The sequence below is a fragment of the Centruroides vittatus genome, unplaced genomic scaffold (genome assembly GCF_030686945.1).
Source record: "Centruroides vittatus isolate TY-2023 unplaced genomic scaffold, ASM3068694v2 scaffold_435, whole genome shotgun sequence".
Lineage (NCBI taxonomy): Eukaryota > Metazoa > Arthropoda > Arachnida > Scorpiones > Buthidae > Centruroides > Centruroides vittatus.
The window spans coordinates 2880462-2893255 of NW_027122708.1; the positions used below are offsets into that span (position 1 = coordinate 2880462).

The following is a 12794-nucleotide window of genomic DNA, read 5'->3' on the forward strand; positions in this document are numbered from 1 at the left end:
AAACTTCATACTCGTTTGTATCCTTGCCCAATTTGCACAATCTGGCATAATGCAGTTATTTAAGCTACTGGGCACGGTTAAAAATAATTGTGCTGATGCTGTCTTACAGTATCAGCACAATTATTCCAGATATTACAGATTCTGAAAAGTAAAGAATTTTCAGACAAATAGGCTACATATTAGTTATTAACAATCTGTGACATGTCATAAGCAAAAATTTAAAAAACTAATCAGCAGGTTTAAAATTAGTAAATACAAATGTATTCTGACAATTTATCAGTAAATTATACTTTTTATTTGAAAAATTTCCTCAACCTTAACACAAAATTAGAAAAAAGTAAACTTTTAAGAAATTTGCAGGATTTCCTGGGATGAAAAGAATATCCCAGGTTAAAAAAATAGCCAGGATCCTGGGATCCTGTTAGAGAAACCCTAGTAACTACTATTAAGGTACTTAAATCTTGAAATTTCTTTTCATGCATTATATGAGAATAGGGAGTGCAATGTACAATAATTGAAAATAGCATACTGAAATGCACTAAGTTATGTCCGAATCAATATGTACAGTACATAAGATACAAACAAATAGCTAACTTTACAAACCAGTTTAAAACTGGAATTATAGTAGAGTCCTGATTAATTGAAACAGTTTTTTTATGTGAAATGAATAGCAAAAGAGTACTTTGTCAATAAAGACAAGAGAATGTAATACAATACACTTCATTTCACGTATCTTGGCTGGGTGTGATACTTGAAAATGGATCTAGAAATTTTAAACAATTTACTCTGATGACTTCTCAAACAACATGAATTTTGAACAAAAATTAAAGAAATTTTAATGGTAACTGTATTCTTACATTTGCTTTATAAATATAGTTGTATTTAATCTAATATAATATAATTGTATAACATTTAATCTAAAAATAGAATGTGTTACACATGATAATGCAGCCAAATAAAATTTATTTAATAATTTACCAAATATTTTTGTATTTTCAAGGTATCCTTAGCCTATCAAATAATCAACACTCTACTGTATTCTTTTTTTTATATATTTGAACTTCATTCTACAATTTTATTAATCATTTAAATTTTTCTCCTTTCCTTAACAATTAAAAAGTTAAGAATTGTTTTAAGAGTTGCTTGAATATTAAAGATTAAGTTCACCACAGCAAAACTTCAAGATCATATAAAGGTTATATTCACATAAATATCTGTATAAGTACATAAAATATATTTTATTTTAAAAATTGAAAAGATTGTTAACTTACTATATAAAAATTCTGATGTTTGCAAAGTTTAATAAATAATTTATGAGTACCAAATTTTACAAGTGGATGATCTGAAGGCACATTTAATGATAATTGTTCACTAGCCATTGCTGGCAAATGTTGAATTGTTTTCTCACATCTTCTCATTGTTATCCAAAACCTATTTTAAAAATATAAAAAGTTTTTAAATTCCTAAATGTAACAGTATTATAAAATATATAAGATATTTAGATTTCTGTTTTAAATTTCTTTGAAAAACATTTAAAAATAAAAACTGAAGCATCAAACAAATCATGAAAATATCAAATCTCATGAAATGATAAAAGTATCAAAATTTTTTTATTTTAAGATTAAATTAAGATGGGAGAAGCATTTAGAATGCCGATAGAACTTCCAATAAAATGTACATTAAAAACTAATTAAAAAATCTCAAAAGAAATTACTAAAAAATTTTAGTTTGTTTTAAAATTTATTAAATACATTTTCGATATAAAATCTGAAGAATATATTTTTGATTATTGATATAAATTTTAATAAATTAAAGTCCTCCCATTTTACATTTATTACGTATAATAATAAGATATTATATAAAGTAATTTTCCAGCAAGTAATGTACAGTAAATTACCTGAAGGAAAATTGAAGTAATTTAAGCAAAACTGAGTTATATTACAATAATTAGAATTTCATTACAAACCTTAATTCAGATATTAAACTTTCCAGTTTGCTTAAATCTTTATTAAACGCTTCCTCTATATCATCCATAAATGGTGGATCTAAACATAATAATGATTAAAATTCAATTATATAGTTGTATAAAAATTTCAAATCAAAAATAGTTAATATACAATTTATTTCATATTTACCAAATTGTGGCACATGTGCAAGGAAAAATCCTGTGTGTGTATCAACAGTAACTAACAACTGTTCAGACTGCATGCAAGGCTGAAGTAAAGGAATGTGTAAAACAGCTGGAGAACCAGATATAACACCTAAATTTTATTGAAATATGTACATATTTAATATAACTTTTACATTAATCTAAATTAATATTTTATGTTTTGCAAATTTCTTACATTCACTTATTCCCAACTTTGGCTTTATTTCATCTCTTAAATCTGCTAATTTGTGTTTTGTACGAACATGAACGGTATGTATTAGAAGTTTTTCAATTGATAAATGGTCTGACTGTAAAATTTATTAACATTTGTTATCAATATTAAAATATTTATTATTAATTAAATAGATAAATATTAAATGAATAAAATTTAATATTAATATCAAAATATAGTTGTACATAAATTAACAAATTCATAATTAAGAGATAAAATTTACAGCTGAAAGTCTGAAGATCAAGAAATTAGAAGGGCAAGTTTCCTAGTTAATAATTATCATTCCAAACTTATTATTTCTATAACTGATGTGAGAGCCCGGACTTGGCAAAAAAATTTTCGAAAGAAAAAAAATCATAAAAGATATGATTATATCTTTTCCCATAAAATTGCTTCCTTGTCCAAGGTGACACATTGAATACGTCACCAGGAACCTAAAGGAAAAATCACCATTGGACTGTAGAACTAAATATTACCAAAAAAGGGCAAGAGAAGTGAGGGGGAGAACTCCCAAAATAAAAAAACGGGTCCAATGATAACACAGAGAGTTTGTTGTGTGCACTCGGATACACTTCGCTGCTGATACTCCACCAATAGCTAGTGATCAGAAGCCTAACCGCTAATAACTGATGACCCCAAGTACCCACCAAGGACTATAGTGTCTCCTCCAAAAACAGGGCCCAAATCAAGACAGCAATCTTCAGGTAAATACCAAATGCAAGCATTTGTAAACTCTCTCTCTTGCTTAAAGCTTATATGTAAATTTTATATAATCAATAAACAGATATTCTTTTTCGTAATCAAGTTGTAAAGTGCACTTCTTTCGCCCAATCCTTTTCCATCCTGAATCTGACCACCTATAGACACGACTGCTTGTGCAAAAAACAAACTTAATGGCCATCGAGGTTTCTATGTTTGTCCTTAAAGACACAGTGGTGTCAGATCTGACATCTTAGTCATCGCCAACGCAATGTCAACCCTCCAATCCTGTGATGCGAAAGCATAGAGGGTCACTTCGTGCATTGTCACACTAGCAACAAGCTATTTTTGAAAATATATTATAAAAATGTAAGTATACTTTAAGAAAAGATGATAAAATAACATATTTTAAAAAATCCTATTATTAATTTTACTTAATTTTCATTGTTACCTTGATAGCTTGGTCAGCCAATATCGAATCCTTGCCAGTTAATGATGGAACATGTGATACTTGAAGTGGTTTACTACTATCTATTGGATCAACCTGAACACACAATTTATATTCTTGATTTTCTCTGGCAATTTGTTCTCTGTTTAAAAAAAGCAAAATTTCTTATGTAATAGAATTACAGTTATATGCTAAATAAATAATACAATTTAATATGTTAACAGCATTGACGTGATGTATATAAAAGATTTTTCACATATTACTTGTCATATATATTTCCTTAAATACTATTTTTAAAAAAGTCACTCTTTGATTGTAATAATATAATACAAATAATATATTAGTACTTTAAAATAAAACTTAAAATTTCTACAATTCTCTATAATTTTCATGAGACCTGATTACACCATTTGATTTAAAATTAAAAATCCTTTAAAAAATGATGTAACACTAGATACAGATTAGCATTTAAAATTCCAAAGTTATAACTATTAATATTTTGTTCTTTAAAAGTTAAAAAGAGTGCAATTGTTACATCTATTAATACTCTCAAACATTCAAATTACTATTTTACTAGTCCTGCATTGAATGCCCTGGGTATGAGAAATTTGTAAAAGCCTATTTTTAATAACCTCATCTATTAATATAACTTTTGTAAGTATAATTGCTCCTTTTTGGTAACCCAAAAAGACATTTTGGATAAAAATATACAAAATTACTCACATGGATCTGTCAGATCCAGGCCATTCAACAAAGGACTAAATCAGAAATACAGTAGATGATCAGTTAATGAACAGTTCGAACTGCAAACAAATTGGACAATGAACACTTTTGCAAAAGATTTTTATGTTTGGATAATGAACACCTGACAAAATAAACACAAGCAGCGAAGCTGCATTTAAGATTTGTAAAACTATATTTTAATGGCATCTATGCATGGTTTATGGGATGAAACTTTCACAGTTGTATACGTAACCTTTTTTGCACTAGTTAATTTGTTCTCTGAATTCTTTAAGTGCTTTTCTGAACTTTTTATTTTAAAAAATTGATAATATTATGGGGCCTAAAAAGAGTGGAGTGTCAAGAACTGTGTTCACTATAGAAACAAAGCAAGAGATAATAGCCAAGCTAGAGAGTGGGCAGAAGATGTCTGATGTTATTAGGCAGTATGGCTTGAACAGGTCTACAGTAGATACAATCTTAACTAAGAAAGATATCATCAAAAAGACTCAAACAGATAAAGGAGTAACAAAAATTGCATCTGAGAGACAAAGATGTACCATCCATGCAAAAATAGAGAGATTACTTTTAGTTTGTTATTACATATAACGAACTAAAAGCAATAATCATAGAAAGGAAGAATATAATTTATTTATTTATTTTTTGAGATCTCCAGAACGAATTAATCAAATTCCCACAAAAATCTATGGTAAATCGATAATCGGATAATGAACATGGTCTTGGAATGGATTATGTTCTTTAACTGATCACCTGGCACAGCCTTTCTGAGACACTTTGTGAGAATCTAGAGTTGAGAACTTAATATCTATCTAAAAGTTAAGAAGGAAACTCCTTGTTTCTCATGAAGGGAAGACAGCTCAGTTCCTTCAAAAGTGATAGTTTGGGTGCGATGTCTCTCTCTATTCATGGGACTGCACAACTTCCATCATGCAGAAGCAGCATGGTGGAATTTTCGAATAATTCTATTGGATGGAATTTTAGTATAAAAGATGTGAAGTCACCTTCAAACATGCTCTTGCAAAGACTCTTGCCAACATTCTCATCCCTCTCCCAGTTCTCAACTTTTACTCATTCCCATGAACTCTCAACTCTCCACATCGAATATAGATATATAACAGGTATTATAATTTTAATATGTAAACTCTCTCTGTTGAAATTAGAAGTTCTCTCTTGAGTAATTGTCACAATAAAGATTTTTGTTTTCATTCATATTTTTATTTGTTTATCAAACGAAACTTCTACAATAAATCATTTATCCTAACTGGTATCAGGACTCTTGAGAAAGATTTCTCCAATTTTTCTTTTATTTTACATTTCTATCTTGAATGTGGAATGGGCTTATCCCATAGTCCCCACTTCTCACAACTTTGTGCAATGAAATAATCTAAGATTTCCATTTTTGTTAAATATTTAACTTAAAAAGTTTCAAAGAAAGTAAATTTTTCTTTGAAACTTTTGAAATTCTTTTGAATTTCAAATTGAATTTTGAAACTTTTGAAATTCTTTGAAAATTTTGAAACTTTTTATCATCATCGTACACCATTCACGAATTTAGGCCATGTTGACCCATTTCGGTCTCAGCTAGACAGGGTCTAGGAGTTGTTTTTGTGGATGTCCAGGTTGTCATGATCCTCATGGTTGATACTGTAAAACTGCATGAGGTATCCTACCCAGCAACATTCGAGATACATATTGAAGCCATTTTTCTCTATATGTGGATCTAGTTTTCAATTAATGGCCGCATGTGGAGTTCCTCCAAAATATCCTTATTTCGACAATAATCCAGCAGTGTATATCCAGAAGTTTGGCACATACACCTCGTTTTGGCTGCCTGTAGTCTTTTGATATCTTTCTTCTTTAAGACCCAGATTTTACTTCTGTACAGGAGAGTCGGAAGAGCCAGAGTTTAATATAATTTTAGTCTGGAATGTTTTTGTACAGGGTGTAGTTTTAAAGTGTTATTTATTATTCCTAATATTTGTAAAAATTTTATGAGCTTATTTAGGTCATTCTCACCTTAATAAGAAATATTGCATCCTAGATAAAGAAAATTATTAACTTGCTCTAAAATTGTATTATCAATTACAATTTTGCTGCATATTGGCTCTGTGCCTCTAAATGTCACTACTTTGGTTTTAGCAGTTGAAATTTTCATGCTGTATTCTTTTATTTAAGGTAAATAAAACTTTTTGTAAAGGCTAAAATAAATCAATATCAAGTATAATAATAATAATAATAATATTAAAAATGTTTATGCATGAGCAAGTTTTAGACTTTGAATAATGATATTTAAAGAAATTAAATGAATATGCTTTAATTAGAATAAATGTAAAGAAGCTAATTGAAAAAAAGGATAATCAGATGATAAACTAAATGGATGACTGAAAACGACAATTATAAATCAAAATCGTATATGTTACATGCCACAATTTCTCCTCACATGCCACTTTGGGCACACATGCCATATGTTGCCAACCTTAGTTCTATACCAAGATCTTACAACTGATCTGTGTATCAGAATTTCCATCAGTTTCTTCTGGCTTTATCCTCCTCAGACATATTTTTCTCCATTTTTTTAAATTTAAATATGTACAGTACATTCTTACTTTGTGCCATTGGTATTGCAAAGAGACAAGTCTTGCTGCTGTGTCCAGAACACTAAGATTTATTATTTTGCTGCTCTAATGCTAATACAGAATTTAATAATGACATTTTTTAATAATTAACTAATAATTTTACTGTTTGTTTTTAATTTTCTTATTCTATTTCTGGAATTATTGATGAAGTTTTTGAAATATTTATTAATGATAAAATAGATGGAAACATCACCAAATGAGCACCTAAATAATCGATCTATAACTCCGCTGGAAAAATAGATGAATAATGTCTGTAATCTCACAATTATGCAAATAATGAAAAATTAAGGAAGAAAGATACAAATTAATAATTTGAAATTTGATGAAAATATTTAAAATTTTAGTCAATTCCTTTTATTTAAATATCTTAATTTTCTTTATAATCAGAATGAAATAATTTAAAGATTTCATTAAAATTTGCTTATTTTATTTTGTTTTGTTTCTACTGATTTAATAATCATCATTTAACGAATCTAACTGTATTAACAGTCAGTCTAATATTAGAATAAATAGGTAATATACTTTAATTAAATAATATATATTAACATTAATTTTAGCAATAAATAATCATTTTATTAAAATATAGCATTTTATTTGATTGCTATTTGAATTCATACTTCATAAAATTTCTTAGTTATGTAAAATATACCTCCAATATGAAACAACAAGATGACTACCAGCCATATATTCTTCAACACGAATGAAATCTTCTAATCTTTCCTTTTTTAATCTTAAAACCTGAATAGAATTATTATAAGATCAAAAATTATATTTTTATGTAAATATTAATAGAAGAATAAATTAATCACTTCTGCAATTTTCCATATTATGTAAATAATGAAAAGAGAAAAGATAAATAACACTAATAATTTAAAATTTAATGAAGTGTTAAAAATTTTAGTTAATTTCTATTATTTAAACATTGAAATTTTCTTTATAATTATAATCGGTATAAAATATAAAGAATATATAATAAACAGATATATATTAAATATATATCTATTTATATAAGCTATTGATGCCATATTTGTATATCTGTAATCTGTCACAGAATGCCTAGAATGCACACTAGGGGGCATCTCTAGCGATGATTTTCAGCCATTATTTAAATTAATACTATACTTTATTTATGACAGTATATATTATTATTTTTATTTGCAATAGGAATTTATATAAATAACATTGCTAGACCTGATATACTATAAAGCTAGACTCCAACCAATGCCGAATTCTATTGGGCTAGATACGATTAATTACTAAATAAATTATGCAACTAATTTGGCACTAGAGGGAGGCGTTAGGTGCCATCTCTTAATAACTTTAATAATTATAATTTTTAATTAATTAATTTAAATAATTTAAAACTAGTAGAAGAAAACAATCGGGCCTGGAGCAGGACTCAAACCTGCAACTCCTGCTTACCGCGCAGATGCGTTACCAGTTACGCTATCCAGACCTCCAGTCTGATCTCCTCTTCTAGCATATATAACAGAGGTGGGCAAGCAAGAGTTCAGTAGGAGCCGAAATGTAGGTATTGCAAAATGCATGGGAACCGCATCTGTACTGTCGTGGCAAATAGTATGGTAAGGTGCACGATTTTATTATATAATATAAAACAAATATTGAATTTTTTTAATAAACATATTTTCACAAAATTATAAAAATAAAATTGTAAAAATAATAATAAAAAACGGAAATTAACACTTTTAGCAAGAGCCGCATTTGCCCATGTCTGATATATAAACTTATGTTATAACCATTGACAGTTATTACAGGAGTTGTGGGTTTGAGTTCCACTCTGGGCCAATTTTTTCTTCTAGTAGTTCTAAATTATTTTAATTAATTAATTAAAAATTATAATTATTAAAGTTATTACGAGATGGTGCCTAACGTCTCCCTCTAGTGCCAAATTGGTTGAATAATTTATTTAGTAATTAGCCATATCTAGCCTGATAGAATTTGGCATTGGTTGGAGTCTAGCTTAATAGGAATTTTTTATTTATACCATGGAATCACACTGCTGCTGCTAGAACACCCACTATGTAGCATCCCGGGCTACTAGTATATATCTCAGGGATCGTGCTGCTTAGCACCAAAATCACCATTTGCAATATTTTTATTAAAGTGATGATAAAAATATAATACTGGTGACAGTAAATGGCAATAAAAACCCTAATCTGCTTATTCCAACGTTCAGTCTAAAACTGAATCACAAAACACTTCAGGAAAAATAGTAGAATGTCTAGATCCCATGCAATGGGAGTCGCGCATACCACACACCTAGCGATTTCTTGATGTCACATGGTAAGTTTGGGCAGAAAAACAGGAAGAGATGTTGAGAACTGAAGGCAGTTTTTGTGCAATGCCGCCCAGTGTTTCTAGATTGCAGCTTTTTTATTAACTGACAAAATTTGGGGAATTTTTTGGGGTGGTTTTTTTCCACTTGGATCCTTTTTCAGTATACTAAAACAAAAAATTTTGACATGACAATATGTGTTATTCTGGACTATTCAAAAATGATTCCTATTGCTTAATGGAGAGGGCCAGATGTTCAGGTCTCTAATTCAAACAAAACTTGATGAGCACATAGCCCTAAACACAAACAGCTCTTTGTTCAAATAATAGAACCCACTTCTCAAGCATTTCCAAAAATTAGACCTCTGAAAATTGAGTGTTTAGCTTACAAGACTTTGGAAGTTTCATATCTATGACCGGCAACAGCCGGTGGATAAGATTCTAAGTAATGTAGGTTCAATCCTTCACAATTTTAGTTTTTTTTTAAAAGTGTAACATAACTATCTTATTATTTTACGTTATCATTAGCATTATTATGTTGGGGTAAGTGAGATATACTCGGTTAACACCGGCGGCTGTGTACTATGCCGGACCAAAGTCAAGGCATAGTAACCAAAACAGAAATTAAAGAAGTGTATCAGTGTGTGTGTGTCTGTATTCAAGAATTTTCTCACAATATGACATGTATTCAATATAGTGGCCTTCTGTAGTGTGATGTATGTGTTTCTATTCAATTGTAATATGCCCAGGCTTTTGTGCAGTGTGTGTGGTATCACACCTGTAGAGGAGAGAACAACAGGTACAATAAGCACCCTATCCATCCTCCACAGATGCCTTATTTCCTGGGCGAGTTCTGTGTACTTGCTAATTTTTTCAGTGCATGCGTTTTGTATATTGTGAGTGTTTGGAATGGATATGTCTATAATGTATGTGATTTTAGTGTGTTTGTCAATGAGTGTGATGTCAGGTCTGTTGTGGTAAATTGTTTTATCTGTGATTATGGCTCTGTCGTAGTACATTTTGTGCGTGTTGTTTTCCAATACTGTCTGTGGAATGTATTTGTAGTATGGTTCGTGGATGTCTACTAATTTGTGTTTCTTTGCAAGCTCTTGGTGTATTATATTTGCTACTTGATTATGTCTGTGTAAATAATCTGTCTGTGCCAACAGCTTGCAACCAGAGATGATGTGTTGTATAGTTTCTGGCATGATGTGACATTTTCTGCATGTGTCATTTGTGAGTGTTGCATCTTTGAGTATGTGTTTTCTGTAGTTTTTAGTATTTATGACCTGATTCTGTATGGCGATCATGAATCCTTCCGTCTCCCCAAAGAGGCATCCCCGAGCTAACCAGCTGTTTGACACAGTTTTGTCAACAAAATCCTGGGCCAGGTCGTAAGGATGCCTGCCATGGAGTGCCTTTTGAGCCCACAATTGCTTAATGGTGTCTATGCCTTTTATATGTTGTGTTGTGTCCATATGATGTGAGTGTAAGTTTAATGGTGTGTTATTTGAATCTGCTAGAGTTACTGCTTTATGTAATTGTGATGTTTCTTGTTTCTTGCAGAAAAACTCTCGCAGTGACTGTATTTGTTTGTAGTGAAGGTTAACTATGTCAATCAGGCCACGTCCGCCATCTTTACGTGGACGGGTTAATCTTTCTGTGGCGGATTTAGGATAATGTTGTTTATGCTTAGTAGGTGTAGTTCTTGTTTTCCTTTGGAGTTGCTCAAGATCTGTGTGAGTCCAATGTATAACTCCAAAAGAATATGTGAGTACTGGGATGACATATGTGTTTATTGCTTTGACTGTGTGTTTTGCATTTAACTGTGTTCTGAGAATAGCATTTAACCTACTTTGGTATTCTTTAATTAATCTTTGTTTTATTTGTGTATGTTCTGTTAGTTTGGCCTGTTGGAATCCTAAATACTTGTAGAACTCGCCCTCTTCCATGGATTCAATAACGTCTCCATTTCCAAGTGCAAAATCTTCTTTCTTCAGGATTCCTTTTTCTATGTGAAGTGTTTCGCATTTATCTAGGCCAAATTCCATTTGTATGTCCTTGGTGTATGAATGTGTGATTTGTAAGAGTTGATGAAGTTGTTTTTGTGTGGATGCATAAAGTTTTATGTCATCCATGTACATGAGATGTGACAGTGTAAACTGTGTTGTTTTTTCGTGTCTGATATTGTAACCATATTGCGTGTTGTTTAACATGTTGGATAATGGGTTCAGGGCTAAGCAGAACCAGAGAGGACTCAAGGAATCTCCTTGAAAAATTCCTCGCCTAATGAAAATTTGGTTTGTTTGTATGGAAGTGTTACTAACCCTGAGATGTAGTGTTGTTCTCCAGTGCTGCATAGTGTTTTGAAAGAATGCAATGAGTGATGGATGTATTTTGTACATGTGTAGAATATGTAGCAGCCAACTGTGTGGAACACTGTCGAATGCTTTTCTGTAGTCTATATATGCCATGTGTATGTTTCTGTGTTGTTTGTGTGCTTGCCGTAGAATGACTGAATCTATGAGTAACTGTTCTTTGCATCCCCTGTGGTTTCTACGGCAACCTTTTTGTTGTTCTGTAAGAATGTCGTGTTCTTCAACATGTTTGTATATTTTGTTTGCGATACAGGGTGTCAATAATTTGTAGAGTGTTGGAAGACATGTAATTGGTCTGTATTGTGTGGGGTCTGTGGTACTGTTGTTTTTAGGTTTCATGTAGGTGATGCCCTGAGTAAAAAAATTTGGCATGTCTTGTGGATTGATGATGATGTGTGTTAGCTGTTTAGCTAGTTCCTGGTGCAGTGATGTGAACTTTTTGTACCAGAAATTGTGAATGTTGTCTACACCAGGTGTCTTCCAGTTGTGTGTTCTGTTAACAGTGTATTGGAAATCATGTATGTTTATTTCAGCACAGGGCATAGTTGGTATGTTGTGCAAGTTTCTGTTCTCCTCCTCGATCCAGCCTGCATCAGCATTGTGCGTGACAGCACTGGACCAAAGAGAAGACCAATATGTTGTGAGTTCTTCTTCTGTTGGTGTGCCACTGTGCTGTGTATCAGTGTTTGCTTTGTTATTAATTTGTCTGTAAAAGAGTTTTTCATTGTTTGTAAATAATTTATTTTGTTGTTTTCGTAGTGTACATGTTTTGTATCGTTTGAGTCTACGTGCTTTGGCAGCAAGTTTTTGTTTTAGTGTATCAATGTATTCTGTAATGTGTGTGTTGTGATGTTCATGTTTTGTGTGTGTTTTTATTTTCTTAAAAATGTTTTTGAGCTGTTTCCTTAATTTGGGTGTTATGTTGTTTTTAGTGTATTGTGTCAGTCTGCCTAATTGCTGTCTAATGTCATTTATTTGTGTTTCTATTCTTCTCTGCCAGGCAGGCTTGTGATAGAATTGTGTTTTCTGTGTATTTGTCTGTGATTGTACTTTCAGTCCATGGTGTGTCACTACTGCGACTGCCCCAGCATAAACTAATGTATGAATGTCTGCGAGTGTAGAAATTGAATGAATGTAGTGTGGTAGTAAGTGAGTGTTTACATAATTTAGTGTTTTTCCTACTTCCTTTGACGTGTTGATTTTTGGTATTCGTGGT

The 12794-nt window shown here is 30.9% G+C and overlaps 1 protein-coding gene across 2 annotated transcripts in view; it reads right to left on the bottom strand.

The window, feature by feature from the left end:
* Positions 1–12794, bottom strand: part of MED14 (mediator complex subunit 14) — a 97553-nt gene that overhangs the window by 44247 nt on the left and 40512 nt on the right. For both annotated transcript variants that reach the window (XM_067287077.1, XM_067287076.1), the window contains exons 11-16: positions 7555–7643; positions 3532–3670; positions 2346–2457; positions 2136–2261; positions 1967–2045; positions 1272–1431 (exon numbers count right to left, since the gene is read on the bottom strand). In XM_067287077.1, the coding sequence (XP_067143178.1) occupies positions 1272–1431; positions 1967–2045; positions 2136–2261; positions 2346–2457; positions 3532–3670; positions 7555–7643 (705 nt within the window). The remainder of the gene's footprint in view (positions 1–1271; positions 1432–1966; positions 2046–2135; positions 2262–2345; positions 2458–3531; positions 3671–7554; positions 7644–12794) is intronic.